The 18,511-nt window shown below is 36.8% G+C and overlaps 1 protein-coding gene across 1 annotated transcript in view; it reads left to right on the top strand.

Moving 5' to 3' along the window:
* The window catches only part of SOX5 (SRY-box 5), a 263,340-nt gene that overhangs the window by 28,044 nt on the left and 216,785 nt on the right, over nt 1–18,511 (top strand). The window contains exon 3 of the mRNA XM_026868079.1: nt 16,326–16,536. Coding sequence (XP_026723880.1) covers nt 16,326–16,536 — 211 coding nt within the window. The remainder of the gene's footprint in view (nt 1–16,325; nt 16,537–18,511) is intronic.

The following is an 18,511-nucleotide window of genomic DNA, read 5'->3' as shown; positions in this document are numbered from 1 at the left end:
TTTTTACATTTTGAGTTTTTGTCTTGTGACCACCAGGAAGAAGGTATACATATGAGCCATCTGGAAATCATAGCTGTTTATGCTCATGGAATTTGATGCATTTTTACAAAGCAGTGAAGTACTGATCTTAAAGAAGACTAGGAAAGATAGTTAATTTGCTGCACACCACTGCTGCTTTTGGAGCTGTAGTAACTACAACTCCAGTGGTGAATACTTAGAGATTTTTCCCATCTGTGCATCTGATAGAGCCTCGACATCATCTGGGATACAGTGGAATAAAAGTGTGTGCTTTACTGTCAAGGGAAGACCAGTATGCAAGACAATGCGGCAATGATGGATGAAATTTCCAGTTGATCAAGAATGAATCTTCATGTGTTGAAGCCCTTTTTTTTTCTACTCTCCCTTCTCACACTTTTTGGTGGAAGATTTTGAGCAAACTCCCACTTCTTTGGATATGCAGAGTGCTACTGCAGTCAAAAGTCAGAGTAATTGATGGCAGATGACAGCAGCTGATGAACAGCTCAACCTCATGCTTCAGAGAGGAATTCAGGTAGAATTTCATAACATAAGGATATCATAGAAATCTCACAGAATTAACAAAATTTGAAGACCACATGGTTATAAACCACCATACATAAGTCCTGTAATAAATAAAGTTTATAAAGATAACAGTCAGCTTACCAAGTAGGAATATTGTGAACATGCGTAGTCATTGTGCTGAAACTAAGTGTAAGAGAGTAGATATGACCAAGCATGTCATAACTCTGAATTCTCTGTGTATTTCTGAGGAAAGTCTTAGATTCCTGTAAATACAGGATGTTAGCATCTATTCTTATCAAGGAAGACGGTAGAAATAAAAAAGAACAAAAAATACCTCTGAGACTTTGTCAAAGCCAATGTGAATCAAGAGAAAGTCCTTTAAAATGGATGCTTGTTTTAGAAAACTGACTGGAGGACTTGCCCCAGGAATTGTTGTGGGACATAGCTCTTCATCACTGGCAAAGGCTCAGTTTGTTCGTTACATTTTCGATTTTTGCTTCCAGATTTATCAGTTCTCTGTTGGGTACTCTTTTGAACTGTTTTGATAAATAATTGTACTTGTGAAGGTTAATGGAGTGTCAGTCCCTTATTTACTTTCAAGTCAAATGTGGTGCATGCTAGTCAGAAGTGTAGCTCATGCTTCATGACCAACTGACCTTAATGCTTTAAAGTGTGGTTATAGTCAGATAAATGACTGTAAAAATGACATTAAAGGGTCCCATGTTTTCTGTCTTGCTGTGGCTTTAGAGGTCAAATTTAGTTGCCTAAAAATATGATATTTTGATTAATTGCCTATAATGCTATAACTTAGCCTAGGGTTTGAAAATAAAGCTGTGTCTGTTCTGCCTTAAATCATCTCTAGTAATAAACATATTGCAAATGGTACTTAACTATTTTGCTGATGATATGTCTGCAAAGCAGAGTCCGATTCCTTCTTTTGTAGCTGTATTGACTCTGTAGTGTTAATGGCAGTTAAAAAAAAAAATTAGTCAATAAAGCAAGCAGGTAGGCATGACTCAGAAAATACAGGGCGAGCAAATATGTGGAATAAAGATGACATTTTAAAGCCACTGTTCTACTTGTCCCCATGCATTGATGGAGGTTCATCTGTTAAAGAAGCAGAACACAATGCTTCCATGTAAACTTCTACTAATCTATGCCAATCTCATAAGCAAAAGAGTAAAACCTAAGATAAACCTCTAGTTCTTTTAAGAAATTTTCATGAATAATTCTGGTCATAAGGTGCATAAACTGACCTCTCTGATACTAAGACTCATTCTGTTACTTCCAAGGAAGAAAGTTCTAGTTTTTGTTTAGGTGGATAATAGCTGTGATGAAAATTAATAAACTTACACACAAAGACTTAAGGTAAAATGTTCTTTTAAAAGTGAGAACTTCAGAACAGTTTTCTGAACAAGTGATCCCATTTGCACTGAAAATAATCTGCGAAGGTAATTGTAATTTCCTTATGGAGATCTTCTGAAATTCTTGCTAATTATTCAATATGCTGGCCAGCTTCTTTAGAGGATAAATACATGCTGAAATCAGGAGAAGCAGTCTGATAATTGATGTCTTAATGGAAAAATGTTTTCAAAAGGATGTTGTTTAGACAGTCCTCAGAAGTTCTCCATTTAGTCACTGAAAATAAAACTGCATCCTTGTTCTGTTCTGTGGACCTTCCTAATCCAAGGTTTTCTCCTTTTGAAGATGGTGTTTTGGCTGATTTGGGTACCTGTGATTTATATATCATATAATCTTTTCACATTACCAACTCCTTATGTGATTACACTATCTTGATTTGTGTAGACTTGAGGTGAATTTAAACCTACAGTGTGTAAAGACTTCCTTATTTTATGAATCTGATTCCTAAATAATCAGTGAAAACTGATGTCCTGATGAAGTGACATTATGTATGGGCTCCTTCCAAATTTTTAAAGTTTTCTTAAATTTTTAAAGTTTTCTTTAATGTAAGGCCTGGATAGAAAGAAGAAAGTAAGTACCTTAGGTTTCTGTGAACATGCTTCCCAATTAGTATGTGAAAGTGTTGAAAGAAACAAAATAGTCATAACTATTGCTAATATTAGTAACCATGAATGTGACTATGATGTATTACATTATCTACTCAAGAAAGCAGTCAGTAAATAGATATATTGGACGTTGCAGCATAGTGTCATTGTAACTATATCATTCAGTTTTCTATTTTTAAAAGTTTCTTTGAACCTTAAGTTATGAGACACTATGAGATGTTTGAATATCAGAAGTGTAATACCAAAATGTATTGAGAAGAGCTTTATATAAATGCAACCTCCGGTACTGTCAAAGGTACCGCAAGGAAGATTGGATGCCTTACAGATGGACTGGTCTTATGTCAGAAAATAGTTTTTGCTTGTTTGTACCTTGTACAGTACAAATAAGCTCTCAGCAGAGTTCCTGTTTATAATGTCATTTGCATGTGATTTTTCAGCCTTCACATCATTGAATTTATTCAGGCAATTTATTTTTCAAATATGTAATCTTTGCATACATGTATATCTGAAGATTTAAAAACTCGAATCAAGAAATTTTATGTAACCCTTTTGAGTAAACTTAAATATGTATACTCCAGGTATACATAGAGCAGAGCAGAAGGGAGGAAGAAAATAAGAAAACCCCTCCAAAATATATTGCAATTTCTTTTAATGCGTATGAATGTATGTATATTTAAAAAAAAAAAAAGATTAATTGTGACTCTTGGAACCAAATACCCCGTCTTTGTGTTCACCCCCTGTCTGTGCTCAAGGTCTCTAGGTGCGCAATAGGAGCTTTTTAATTATTTTTCCCTGTTTGATCTTGCCAAGTATAATGAATGGGCTGCAGAGAACTTTTTGTTAGAAACCTTCTGTACATCAGTTCAGTGCTGATAGGCACAGTGATACCTGGCTGGATCACATCCTGAGACTTACTCTTGATAAATTTAAGGTCAGAAAAAGACAGATTTTGTAAAACCATGCTCTATTAGTCAACCTGTACTTCCTCATCACAAAGTAGGCTTACATTCTTTCCAGACGAAGTGGAGAAAAAAGTGTCTGTCTTATTTGGGTTGGGCAATTCTGTGGGTTTTTCAGCATCACTTCGTGATGACTGAAAACTACAGGGAGTACTTAGAAATCAGTGATTCAAATAGGAGCTTGGAGAATGGCTATTTCGAGCAAAAGTTATTCATCCTCTGCTGATGGTGGTTAGTTGGCTATGACTGTAGAAGAACAGATGTTCTTTGGTTTTTTTGGTTTGTTTGTGAACATGACATACAACAGTGCACAAAATTGATTCTTAAGGAAAATATATAGTGGACTTAATCAGCTACAGGAATATAATTTCTTATAAAAAATGGCATAAGAGAATGAGAATAAACTGCCTTAAAGCTAGTAGAGATCATTTGTATTACTCAGAATAATTCAGGTAAGTGATAACAAAGGGGAGGAAAATTAGCATTTCTGTACAGTTTGCTTACTGTGTAATTCTAAATCAGGAGTGTCACAACATCCCTTGATATCATCTTATCACAAAGGTCTCTTCATAGTAGGCAATGTATGCTACTGACTGCAGCTTAAAGGAACAGAAGAAAGAATAACTGATCTGCAAAGTCAGAACAACTGTGAATGTGTCATAAATTATTGGGGTTTCTGCAGCACTCAACCACAGTCAAAACTGGCTCCTTTGTGCACAGTCTATGTGTGTGTTAAATCTTGTTTAAGGTCTGCTTGAATGAGGTTTAGAATGGGACTTAAATGATAAAATGGCATCACGCTGTTCCTCTGAGCAGAGCATAATGTTGCCATTTGAGGTGTACTAAGACCCAAAAGAGTGAACAGAGAATTGGCTCTCAATAACCCTTGGATGACAAATTTGCTCTGCTGTGAACTTGGTTTGGAACCTGGCAAGTCAGTTCATGTCCTTTTCTAATTTGCCCTCTATGCAATATCACAAAGGACTTTTGTGGGGATTAATTAACAAATTTTTGAGTAGGTCTAACACATATTACACTTAAGTATCAGTCTAACCTGGATTGACTTCTGTCATATTAATTTTTATTAATTATTCTGATATATTTGTCCTCTTCTGATCAAATGTCATCCTCTGCTCAAAGTGTGTAAGTTCCAAATAAGATTGATTCCTACTCTGTAAATATGTTCTGTGGAACTGACTGTCTGTGAATGTATTTATTCACAGAATCTCAGAATCATCTAGGTTGGAAAAGACCTTGAAGATCATCTAGTCCAACTATTAACCTCACACTGACTGTTCTCAACTACACCAGATCCCTCAGTGCTATGTCAACCCTACTCTTCAACACCTCCAGGGATGGAGACTCCACCACCTCCCTGGGCAACCCATTCCAACACCTAACAACCCCTTCTGGAAAGAAATACTTCTTAATCCAGTCTAAACCTTCTCTGATGCAACTTGAGGCCATCACCTCTTATCCTATCGGTTGTGACTTCAGAGAGCTGGGGATGAATTTCTTTAATGCACCCTCCTTTCAGGTAGCTGTAGAGGGCAATGAGGTCTCCCCTCAGCCTCCTCTTCTCCAGACTAAACACCCCCAGTTCCCTCAGCCGCTCCTCGTACGACCTGTGCTCCAGACCCTGCACCAGCTTCGTTGCCCTTCTCTGGACACGCTTGAGTCATTCCATGTCCTTTTTGTAGTGAGGGGCCCAAAACTGAATACAGTAATTGAGGTGCTGCCTCACCAGTGCTGAGTACAGGGGTAAGATCCCTTCCCTGTCCCTGCTGGCCACGCTATTGCTGACACAAGCCAGGATGCCATTGGCCGCCTTGGCCACCTGAGCACACTGCTGGCTCCTGTTCAGCCGGCTGTCAATCAGCACCCCCAGGTCCCTCTCTGACTGGCAGCTCTCCAGCCACTCCTCCCCAAGCCTACAGTGCTGCTGGGGGTTGTTGTGGCCGAGGTGCAGAACCCAGTTGATAAACACAAAATATATACATATATATATTTAATTATTATTTCCAGTGCAATCTTTCCTCCGAAGTTGAGAAAACTACTTCGTTTTGTGCCAGAATTCCAAATTCTGTTTCACTAAATTTGTGGAACAGTCATTGATAGAAGGAAAATCAAGTTATAAAAGACATAAAGAAAAGAGTAGGTGAAATAAGTTTTGGAGGAAAAATAGGTCTTTTAGTAACTGTTAAAAAGGATGAAAACTTACTGCTTGGAAAAAGTGCTGTTTCTGTAGCCATTACTGAAGAAGTATAAGAGTAAGTAGTAGACAGATGTCTATTAAAAAGCGGATAAAAGAATAGAGGACTTGGTTAAAAGCAGATCTGTGAGTCCCATGTGCTAGATGATAATGCATTTCAAAGACAAATGAATGACAAACATATTTCTGAACCAAGATAATTAATTTTGAAAAATTCATATTCTAAATGTGGTATCATGCTACAGTTAACTCCAGTGGAGACAATGGGGCTATTTCTCAAGTAGCTATTCCACTTTAATCAAGTAATATTTTCTGGCCCTTCTAGAAAATAAGAACTTCCAGAAGATTGCTTTCAGAAAAAGAAGTGGTACTAATCTCTGTGGAGGCAAAGATGATTTTGACAGTTATCATCCTGTAAGTCTAGTTGTAATCTTTTGAAAAGCAAGAGAACAAATACACAGTAAAAGTAGATAAATAGATGTGAAATGAGAAGGTTCATGAACAACATACAACATATATAAAGCAGAACAAGCCACACACCCTTCATGTAGGATATATGCAAGGTTCCCAATATTAAGTGTGCGAGCTGAGATCTTCAAAGGTATAAAGAACAAATAATTCCAAAAGAGTTGATTGTTGGAATTTGCGTGGAATTCAGTCTGTAAGTATGCATGCATTGCAAGGTGTTTTCTTCACACAGTGTTTCATGCATCTCATTTGAATGTTCCTGGTAAAGTAACTATAAAAAAAGAAAAATAACAGCGTTGAGGGAAAGGTAGAATGATGTTGTACAATATGATTTTATTTAACTACTAGAAAGAGGCAGATATATTGCACGTCAGAAAAGACAGGTACCTTCTTTGAAAAGCCACAGTGGCAGAGATTGTCAGAGCAATTCTTTTAGTAGAAATGAGGAGGAAATTCCTAGGGCAATGTACTCTACCCAAGTTTCCTTCATTATAGTACCTTTTTGCTTACCCTGTCTTGTCAGAGCCTCCTAGTTACATAGCAACATCTGTCTCTTGTGTTATTCTGAGGTGGCTAGAAGAACACATGGTTGGAAAGGAATATGGTTATGGTAGTTCTTTGCCTGATACAAGCTGTCTGGTTTTTAGTACAGGATTCATAGGACAGTGAGAGCCTGTAGCAACATTTAGAAATACGGAGAAAGAAACGCATTGTTATAGAAATTTGAAAAAGTGAATTGCAATATACTCATTGAAGTTGCCGGTGGTGCACTGGGGAGAACAGAACCACAATATCAAAGGAATGAAGGGAAGACTGCATGGCAGGAAATAATTGAATGTAAAATTGCAAACCGATATGACTGAATAAAGTAATCCAAAACGCAGATAATCAATTGGGAGTAAGGCACTTGGAAAACAGTAATGCTGAAAAATATGTGTGTTAAAACAAATTAGATATGAGCTTGTCATGCAGCAAGGCAGCAAAAAAGGTGATAACAAGGAGGGAATTGTCCTTCTCACAAGTTTGTTAAGACTACATGTGAAATACTGTGTTCAATTCTGGCCACATTAGAGAAATCAGCAAATTGGAGGGATTTCAGATGCAAGCAACAAATGATTGAAGAGTTGTAGGAGCTGAGTTGTGAGGGAAGACTGAAAAAGGAAAAGCTAAATATGGGCCAGTAGTAACAAAGTAAATATATGCTAAGTGCCCAAAAGGATGTGGATGGTACAAGCTCTAACATGGAAGAGGAGTTCTAATATAGTACTGGAAGAAGCAGCTGTGTAAGAAGAGTTGTAGTCTGAATGGAAGCAAATATGAGGCAGTGTTCCAGAGCAATGGTTTGGTTGTTTGTTTTTTTTTTTTCCTACGTAGAGCATTTGTAGGGTGGATGGGAAACCTCACTGTCTGAGGCATTTTACTAGCCGAAATGAAACAACTGGGACCACACCAGAATGTTGAGTGTGCCATTACATACCTGCTTTAGGTACATGGCAGACTCATACTTCGTATGAACATGAGTACAGGCCCTTATGAGTGTGGGATCTTTTATTTTCTTTTTCCCGGTTTGGAGGATTGTTCTCTCCAGACGAGATATCTTTCAAATTATCTCAACACAGAGGACGCAGTTTTGACCAAATCTTACATGGCTTGTCTTTATTCTCCTCTCGGCCACCCAAAGCAATGAGGTGAAGTATGTCTGTCTAGTATGATTTTTTTTTTTTTTTTTTTTTTTTTTCTAGCAGAGAACAGATGAGGTGATCTTACATCCCTTTCCCATCTGAAAACAATGGTGAATAGTAATGTCGAAGCTAGGTAGCTGGGAACAGCCCTGGAGCTATTGCTAGCCTATGGCGTTCCTTTTATTGTATCACTAAATTCTGTTCAGCCTGTCCTCTGTCATCCTTTCAAGGAGTTAGCACAATGGGTTTGTTTCATAGTAAGAAAGCTGTGATTAAACCGTTTTTGACACTCAATGTAGGTTTTATTGCACTTACAAAACCAGAGTAGTTGTATGTGGTTAGTAAGCTTGTATTTTTACCAAGATAATCGTTTTATACCACATGATTTCCAAACTATTAGAAGGATTTAATGTATGTTGGAGACTCTACCAAACTGTTTTGATAAGTAGTCTTAATTTTTGTTTAGCGAGGTCTTGAAGGTGATCTTTAGTCCCCCAGGGAAGAGATCATAAAAATCTTAAAAGTGCTTTTGCAGACTTTTATTTATTATTTTTAAACATGAAGATTACTAGCATGAAGATAACAAGGCTGTTATAGTACAACACGTTCTTTGTTTTTGCAAGTTATAGCTAATGTATTAGGAGTTCTCAAAATGCCAGTTTTGTTTGTTAAGCATTTTGAGAGCAAATAGATGTAATCCTGTATTTCATTCTTAAAATGAATTCTGCTGGAGAAAGAAGCAGTAGTTTGGGCTGAGGATGGGTGTTGGGAATTATGTAATAACCGCATTTACCCAATTCAAAGCAGTCATTACTATTTTACCATATTGAATACCTGTATTCTGTAGAAAAAATTGCAATTTACTTTTAAATATGAGGGAACACTTCGTTGCAAGAAATGGAACAAAGAGGTGGGCTAAAAATAAAATATATAGCACAAAAGAAAATTATTTAAAAAAAACTCTGTTGGGCATCAATATAAAAAGGTTCTAAAATTTTACGCAACATTTTCTCTTATATTTTTTACTACAAACAGATCCACAGTTTGCATATAATTATTTGAGTTGTAATCAACTAGAAATGGTGGGTTAAGCAGCAAGAAATACTAAACTTGTTTTGTATGTTTGGTGATGGGCTGGAATGCAGAACAGCCAGAGAGGAAATGTTTGTCTTAAAGCCTCGTCTATCAGATTGTGCTCTGTACTGTAGATAGATCGTCTGATAATCGTCTGTTGAAGAAGCACAGAGAGTCAGCCAGTCACACTGTGCTGGTTCCAACTCTGTATTTTCAGGGACCTATAATGAAATCAGTGGGAATTAAATGAATATATATTATTGTGCATTTTCAGAACTCCCACTAGGCACCTTGTTTTTATCTTTAGATACTTTAAATCCTTGAAAAATGTGCTATGTTCTGTAAATCACAGAGGATAGAGTTAGAAATCAGTGCAAAATGGATTATAACTTATTCCTTTTGTGTGAGTGCAACTGAACAGTTTCATATAACTCATCTCCAAGCCTTGGAAATGCTTGACATTTCCTCTTGCTCATGCAGTTATGGCAGCAGTCTGAGTGTTATGGTATTTGGAAAAAATCAAAATACATTTCAGTGTTACTGTCACATATTGTGGGGTGGTGCTTGATATACAAGAGAGTTCCCAATTTCCGGGTTCAGATGATTGGGCTCTAGTGCACCACAGAGTAATGCAAGAACTGAGTTTTTATTGCATCAATAAAAATGAAAATACAACTGCTACAAGGCTTTTGTCCAATAATCTCTAGTCTTTTTACATCAATTATATAACGTGCCCTAAGTTTCAGGAAATACTTATTACTGTCTCAGTTTTACATATAGAGGAAAAGGTAGACGAAAAAGTGTCTGATGTAGCAGAGTTCATAAAGCAGATGGTCTTCTTTCTGAGCCTCAAATAATTTTCAACAAAGTTCATAGATGTCAAATACTGGAAATACCTGATAGTTTTCCCTTTGAAACTTCTGCTAGTATATCTTTGGCTTCATCACAAAGAGGTCATTAAATAGATACAGCACTTCATGTCAAATAAATACAAACTGAAGGACAGGAGATAGTGATAATTGCCAAATTTTTTTTTAAAAAAGCAAATTCCAGTACCAAGCAAAGTATTAACATTTTAAAGGGAGAGCTAGATAGATGTGATCAGAATTCTGTAAGTTTGATAATGGGTAATATTGCCAAAATATGGATCATGGAGTCCCACATACATCATCTCAATAAAGTCAAAACAATATTTGACTTGAATGTATTTCACTTGGCTGTAGCACAATCAGAATAAAAAAAAAATAATGCACATACCTACTTACTGGGTTTAGTTCACGTAATTCAGGTAAAATTCTTCTGCCATGATGACGTCTTCAGCTGATTATTCAGATCCATGTACCAACTTCACTCTCCATTACATTTCAGTTCCTTCTCATCACTAAGACCACAGTCCTAGGGGGGAGAAAAAAAATAAAATCTGTGTAAGAATAGCTGTTTTTTCATTAGTCTAATTGCAGAACCATAGTCTGTAGATGTACATCTTTCTAGGTTTGTTTACACAACACCCTTTGTCTCTTATCTCTTCTTGGATTGTGGGTTCTTGTCAGTTCTTGCTTCCTAATGATATATTTATCCTCTTCCATTTCTTTTTCCCTCTATGCCCTTTTACATACTCGCCCTTTTTCTCCTGTATCCTCCACTGTTTCTTTTAAATCTCCTTGGGATCATTCCTTTCTGTCACTGATGATCAACTTTGCTTCATGAAGGAAACTATAGACAAAAGACCTATCTAAATGTAAGATAGAAGCAAAGAAATTCAAAAGTAAAAAGAACAGTGTCCATTGGGAAGCCTAGTGGAATATCTATATAATTTTCCTGAGGGTGCAAGGTTGACAGCCACCATAAACCATACAGGTTTATGGTAATATCTGTCCTACAGCACCTCTGACATAGAATGTAGGAGGAGAGAACTTTTCAAATCACTTAAGTAATTTGAAGATACTAATTCTATTGAAAGTTGATGGCACTTATGCTCCTAAAGTAAGCTAACTACATTAATTAAGGGCAAAGACTGTAAATGGAAGGTTAAGAAAAAATAAAAGATCATTCTTGCTTTGTGAATATTGTGTGTGTGGTTTGTTTCTTTCAAACCTTAAAAAATACTGGAAATGTCAAGTTTGGTTTTCCTTATAATTGCTGGTGGACCTCCTATGGCCATTGGGTGTGTTTTCATAGCTTTCAGATCTTCCCTTGAAGTAGATATGTTGTTGAATCTTAAACACAGATATTCATTCCCTAGAAGTTTATTAGGTAAAATAAATAAAAATAAATAGCAAACAGTACTAAACTTCTTAAGAATCATTTATCTTCAGAAGCGTGAAGTATTCTGTTTTCTGATTATGTCTTGTGTCATACTATTACATGCTTCCTGGTCACTATGGAGACTCTAAAATAGATAGGCCTATATGTGTAATGTAGAAAGCAGAGCAAAAAAATTTGGTTTTGTGTCTTTTTTCCGATTTTTAAAAGAGCAGAGTATGGTCAAAATTCCAGCTTTGAAAAAAGAACCTGTTAGGTTGCTTTTAAGATCACCGCCTTCTTAAAATCAGACGATATCAGTGCTTGTTTTAAAGACACAGGTATTTTATTCCAGGTGTTTTTGGCTGCAAAGCCAGAAGCTTGATTCTCATAATTTTTTTGCTGCAGATGCAGACTCCTTGCATACCATATGGTGGTAATTAACAGTTTCAGACTTAGTTCTGACTTTTCTTCTTCGATTGTTGGTTGGTTTGGGACAAAATTTTTATGTCGCAGAAACAGAGTTTTGTGTCTTGAGTTTAATTACAGATGGGAATAATGTGCATCTCTATATGAGGAAGGAGAAGATGACCTCTATTTAGAGTACTAAGAGATATTTTGGAAATCTCACCAAGATATATATACCACCTGTTTGTTTTCATTAAGCATTTCACTGTCCCTCTGTAAAACTGAAATAGGCCTCGTTTGGACCCTGGTAATGGAGAGAGACAATTTGAAAGATACAGTTTCTTTGAATAGCTTCTTTTAACCACACAATGTTTGCGCTTTTTATGAGAGCAAGGGTAACATTGTGTAATCTGTAAAAAAGGTATTGCTCAGTGAGGGTAAGTCCATTGTCCGGTGACATGACTTTTCCTGTCAATCACAAAGGTGACAAGGGGGCTAGATTAAGTAAAGCTTGCCCAAGATTAACAAAGGAAGATTATTGACCTCATCCTGAAAGGGCAGAAGCCTGTTTTATCATTAAACCTTGGAAGAGGTATTTCCTCCATAGGTGGAAAGCTGCTTGGCAGTATAGAGGCAACTTTCTTGTAAATGAACAAGTCTTCTTGTGGATTTTAGCTTGGAACAGAAGAAGAAGACGCTAAACGTGGACCAGTCCTGTTTTCTGTTGCTGCTCTTGGAGGGGGGAAAGAAGGGCCTAGGGTGTCTGATTCAGCAAGATCTGTGTAGGTCCTTATCTGCCTTTTTGAAGTGGGAAAAGCAAGAAGCAGCAGCCTCAGGTGTTGGTGAGTACAATCCCAGCTCAGAGTTCCATGAAACTGTGCCAGCACACATTAGCAGAGCAATTCACAAGGCAAATGAACAATAGAGCCCCATCCATGAAGCAGCTTCTAACTGCTTAAAGCCTACCAGGACTGACAGTGCCAGAGGCAAGAATGTAATCAAACTTGAACAGGTGAAATGGTTGCCCATTTGAGAGCAACAGTTCTCTGGTAAAGGAGTGTCTGCTTTTCCACTGTTTTGGTGACTGAGAGGTCTTGTGTTTGGCTCGATGGACTTAATTTTAAAATGTCAGTAGTAGAAATCTAGGTTCTTGAATACCACTCTTCACAGTGTTTTTGCTTTTCTCTTAGTTAACTGGAAAAAGTCACATGAATTTGTCCTTTCAAAAATGAACCTGCTAAATCTAACTTGTTGGAAGGGAACTTTCTTCTCAGTGGATTAATTTTAAACTGTTGCTGATGTATCTTTCTTGCTATAAAAGATTTCTCTGAGTGTTTTCAGGGGGCTAGTTAAATTCTCATATGTAATATCAGAGGATTTTTCTTGCTGGAAGTTTATTAGCTTTATACACCCATTGATGTGAGTAGGTTTTATGTGGAAGTATCCTTTCTTTTTATGTGGTAAAAATCCAGAATCATTGACAATTTTTCTTCACATTCCTGAGTAATGGCATAAGAAAGAGCAAAATAAAACAGAGGGTCATAAAGCAAAAGCTGAGATAACAGTCGAGCATTTCAGGTGGTTGTTCTGAATGACAGAATAAAAAGATCATGGACAAGTGGGGAAGACAGATTCTTGAGCTGGTGTGCTGGAGGATACATGTTGAACTCTCATCAACAGCAGTAGCTGATGTATGCACTCATCTGTTGGTATGGAAAGGAGGAGTTTCCTCTTAGATTGCAAATCACGCAGTGAATGTGTGATTGCTACAGATTTTTTGAATGAATAATTCACTGGTGTACTGTAATTTAGCCCACTGAGAAGTGATTGCAGCTGTTCCCTTACTGTATATGTGTTTTGATTAAGTTGAGTGTGTCTTAAACCCCACAAGTATATAAATAGCCCATGTATGTGATATGCAAACACTGCATACATGAACACCTAACAAGGAGTGTAAGGAAACATTTTGATTTGGGGATGATTACTTAGATGTGTATTTTAATATATAATTCATCTTTTTAAAAAAAAATGTAGAACATTCCCTGTCCCTTTTTGTCCAGCTATGAAGTCTTCTTAACTGTAGTACTATATAAATGCTTTTAGCTAACATTGTAGTAGTAGAACGTCTCCATGTTATTAATGAGTTTATCATTCCAAGACCTTTATAATATTAGAAATTACTTCTTTTGTGCCTGTTTTAATGGTAGGAAACTGAAATGCAGAAACAAAAGTGACTTTTTCCATGGTAACACAGAACATTTGAAAGAACTAAGAACTGAGTATCCAGAGTCTTTTCATGGTTTACCCACAAACTCTTCTCTTGTTCTCTCCTCCCCATGATTCCTTTTCCCCAGAGAGGCAGGGAAATTTTAGTAGTTTTGAAAATACTTTTGTGTTCCATTGGAATGCCAAGCAATTTGTGATTTTGAAAATCACGTTATTTTACATATCATTCAATCCTTGTATTCTTATGCTTCTTCTTACAAACTTGGTTTATACCCAGAATATATTTGTACCTATAAAAACACTTGCATGTACCCAACATGTACATGGAAACATCAGTGGTGATTCCTGAGGTTTAGGCAGCTGTTGCAAGTACTTTGTGACCAGTGTGTGACATACACTTAAACACAAGTGAGTGTCTTTGGGGCCTACTTTGGAATAAAACCACAAAAGTAGTTCATGTTAAAATTAGGAATTACACTGTTCCTACATATAATTGATGGTATACGTGGATTTAAGAACTGTAACTAAGGACGGTATTTGGCTTATCTGGCTTCCAAGTGTGAATGAGAAAGCAGCTTTCAACGCATCTCCTCTCTTGGCCTTGTCTGTAGGAAAAGAATTGCCACTTGGAAATTTTGGGCTTGAATGTTAGATAAAATCTGAACTGATGGTGAAACTAACTATTTTGCTCATCTAGGTCAGTGTTAAAACACAGTTTATTCAAGTCTATATATGTGAAAAAAAATTATATTTGGCTCCAACTTGTTTTTTAAATCCACTGTTAGCAACTAGTAATTTTGCAAGTGCAGAACAAAAATGGAGGGAGTTGCAAGGAAAATAAAAAAAAAAAAAAGGATCATTTCTGTTGTCTAGAGTCAGAAAATTTTTTAGGACTTGGTCAAAAGCTCACTGACGTCAGCAGAAAGTCCCTCATTAACATCACTGGGTTTGGCTTTTGGGGCATATGATGGCCCAGATTGTAATCTCAGTTAAATCCGATTCTGTTAGGGAATTTATTCACTAGTATAACACATTCAAGCTGCTCAAAACTGTTTGCACTAGAAGTTTCCTTAACCAGAGTTAATCTCTTTGCCAAAACAAAGTAGTCCACGAAAACACATTCATTCTTTACTTCATAGCTTCCATGTTGCTTTATTCAGATTTTATTGAGATAACTTTTAGCAATATATGTTCTATTTACAAAATTACACATTTTTTGCTGAAATATTAGGGTTTGTTAAACCAGAGACAGAAAAAATTATTCAGAACAAAAGTGATACAATTGTAACACAAATCACTAAGAACAGTATCTGTGTCGCTTTCATACCCTATAAAGTGAAAACAATTTAAAAATTAAGACCTTTTTCAACCAAGTCTGTAACTGAGATCACAGGATGGACCAGTGACTTCTTTAGAAATAGTATTCATTAAACACCTGGAATACAAAAACATAAGGAAATAGGATAATGAAAAAGGGAAAAAAACCTGGAGAATCTGATCAAAATAAAAACTGTTCATGTTTGCAGCATTATATTATATAGTCTATGTACTCTGCAGCAAGCTTTGTTTGGAGACATTGACCTAAGTTTTGCAAGGTATATGTGACATATGTTAGCAGAGTTAAAAAAAAAGGGTTTCAGAGATGTGTACAAAAGGGTAGGGTATAAGAGACATAAAAAGGGAAAGGAATATATGCAGAGAGCATTGCTTTATGTTGGAGGAGGTGTGGAGGAGAAGGCTCTCACATTAATAAAGGCGAGTTTGAAGATGCTGGAACCAGTTTTGTTTTCTGTTAAAATTAATGTGTAGGACTTTCACATGGGGAGGATTGTCTGTATTCCAGGAAGTCACAAAGGTTTTGCCACCAGTGAAAGTCATTAGGACCACCTTTGTGAAAAATATTCTCTACAAGAAATGAAGGTGTGAGATGGAAGAGGAGAATAGAGGGAGAATTAGAAAACAGAAAACAATTGCTTTGTCCTTTATAGATGGGAGAACTACTTGAACTGTGAGTTAAAATAAGTTATATGGCAAAGGGCATTTAGTATTTGGTTACTATTTAATTTCTTACAACTAGCCATCACAGCATTAAGTACTTTATAAAGCCAGTAAATTAATGGTCCTTGTAAAAATTGAAGATTTTTTTGAAAGCAAGCTGTAAAAGAACAAACAATTAAAGGTAATCAATACCATTTTCTTAGGAAACCTATCAGTATAACACTTCTTCTCAATTAGGGAGAAACTGTATTTTATGTTTATCTCTTGCAAGCTGATCTTTGTTCACTTCATCCTGTAATCTTGGTTTATGCTTTATGGATGGGCTTTGTGCTGGGTTCTTTTGAAGCATTGCATGCCTTTTTAAAGGTTTCAACAGAAGAACAAACAGCGATGAACTCAAAGAACAAAGGATTGTTCTTTCTTTACGTCTTTATTTTTTTCTTCTTTAAGAAAAGAAAGAAATGTTTCATCTCAGTTTTCTCCCTTTCAGGAAGTTGATGGCAATAAAGTCATGTCTTCATTTGCCCCGCACAACTCATCTACCTCACCCTTGAAGGCAGAAGAAGGTGGGCGTCAGAGCGGAGAATCATTGTCCAGTGCAGCCCTGGGAACCCCTGAAAGGCGCAAAGGGAGCCTAGCAGATGTGGTAGACACCCTTAAGCAAAGAAAAATGGAAGAGCTCATCAAAAATGAGCCAGAAGGTAAGACATGGGAAACTGGCCAAAATATTCTGTTTTGTTTTCTTTTCTCCAAATTCTTTGGATACATATACTTTTTAATCTTCCCATTTTCTGCTCCATTTGCTTTTTCTTCCTAGCAAAATTGAAGTAAAGAACCCATAGCTCTTGTCTGTGTTAGAGATAAATTTCAGCAATATCCCATCATAGCTAACACTTTCAGCTTTTCCCAAATAAGAGCCTTTGTCTGACATAAAGGTCTTTTTGGCACATTGCAATAGACACAGCAACCTTCTCAATGTGGGTACAATGAACACTAATTTTAATAGCCTGGAGGTCATTTCCACCACTACTCCCCCCTCTCCCATTTCTAGACCAAAATGCAGTGTTATTGGCAATGTCAATGTTTTTGTGAAATTACCTAGTAGGCATGTCATTATTTGAAAAATAAGAAGTTAAATTTGGAATTCATTAAAACTTTTGTCTGGAGCATGTCCTATCATGTCATTCCCTATTTATCTGTAGTGCAGGTACTACACAAATAGACACAGTACAGGCTTTTTCTGCATTATGTCTGGCCAACAAGTTTCAACCTTGGCATATATTTATCGTCTCTGGAGAATCAGTTTCTTTTTGAGAATGTAGTCCAGTCAATGATGCCACTTGTACTCTGTAGCCTGAGACTAAGACTGAACATCTTGCCTCTGAGAAGCCACAGAAAAGCTTTCCTTTAAGTAAGATTTTCAATTCCTGCTTGTTTGGGGCAGTCAAACCCCTGACTGGAATATGAAATTCCCACTATATTTTCCATAGGTATCCAGCGTGCATATTTACAGCTAGATTTCCAGGGGACTGTGAGACAATTGATGGTGTGTGAACATGCTGAGCCTTATTCCCTAAGACTTCATATTCATTTACACCCACCTATCCTGTTGTAGAAATATATTCAGATGTTTAAAAGTATGGCACTCAGTTCTGAAGCATGGATTGATAACACCTACAAGAAAATTTTAGGACAACCTGCACGCTGGAATGAAAATATGGATGTGAACACAGCCACACAGTCACAGCCACACTGTCACATGAGCATGACAGGATTGTAAATTAATCTTCCCTTCTTGATTGGAGCACATAGTAAGGGCCTGCTGAGAAACAAATTCTTTGTCTAAACATTTTTTGATTATTACATATAATCATAGCATTTTATTTTGCATTTACTTGACTTAGTGGTCAGTGCCATGACCCACCTTGTGCCTTTGAATGAAAAGCTCTTTCTTATGTATGGTATGGGGTGGGGGTGAAGCAACCAGATATTTATATAAGAGAGAAAAGAACAGGAGGTTCTGGGCAATGTGTAAACACTCTTGAGTATGAGGTTGTACAAGCTGCACAGACTCCATTAAGGAAAGGCCACAGATAGACATGAGAATGGTTACAGAGCCTGTGCATTATCTCAGCTCTACTAAAATGAAAATATACAGTGCAAACAAAAGATCTACAGCTTTGTGAAGATGTTGGGAGAAAAAGGAGGGGGAGCAACTGAATGTTGGGCTTTGCAAATGTATGCAACAGAAAATCTTTTCTTCCCTCTAGCCATTGTTCTATTGTCTTTCAAAGGCCATTAAAATGAACAGCAGGTTGTGATGAAAATTTCATTAAGCCCTAGTTAAGTCATTATGAGGGTGCCATATTCATATGTCTGCTTACTTCTCATCCAGGAAAAAATGAATAGGAAAAGGTTGGGGTTTTTTTTCTCCTTTCTCCTTAAAAGCAAACTAACAAAAGTTCAGAAGTTAGAAGAGAATGGGAAATGGGACATGAAACAAAAAGAGGCTAGAGAGGTGAGCTGTCTAGGAAGAAAATTAGACTTGCATAAGAGCATTGAAAGGTGCTGAGGGACAAATACATCATTTTGACAAGTCTCCCTCCCCCCTCCCTTCAGCCAACATGATTGTTTTTAGAGTGGCTAATTAAAAAATACATATTTCTGGGTGCAGAT

This window comes from Athene cunicularia (assembly GCF_003259725.1).
Source record: "Athene cunicularia isolate RWA chromosome 1 unlocalized genomic scaffold, athCun1 chr1_part2, whole genome shotgun sequence".
In the NCBI taxonomy this organism is placed as follows: Eukaryota; Metazoa; Chordata; class Aves; order Strigiformes; family Strigidae; genus Athene; species Athene cunicularia.
This window is presented reverse-complemented; position numbering and strand designations above follow the sequence as displayed.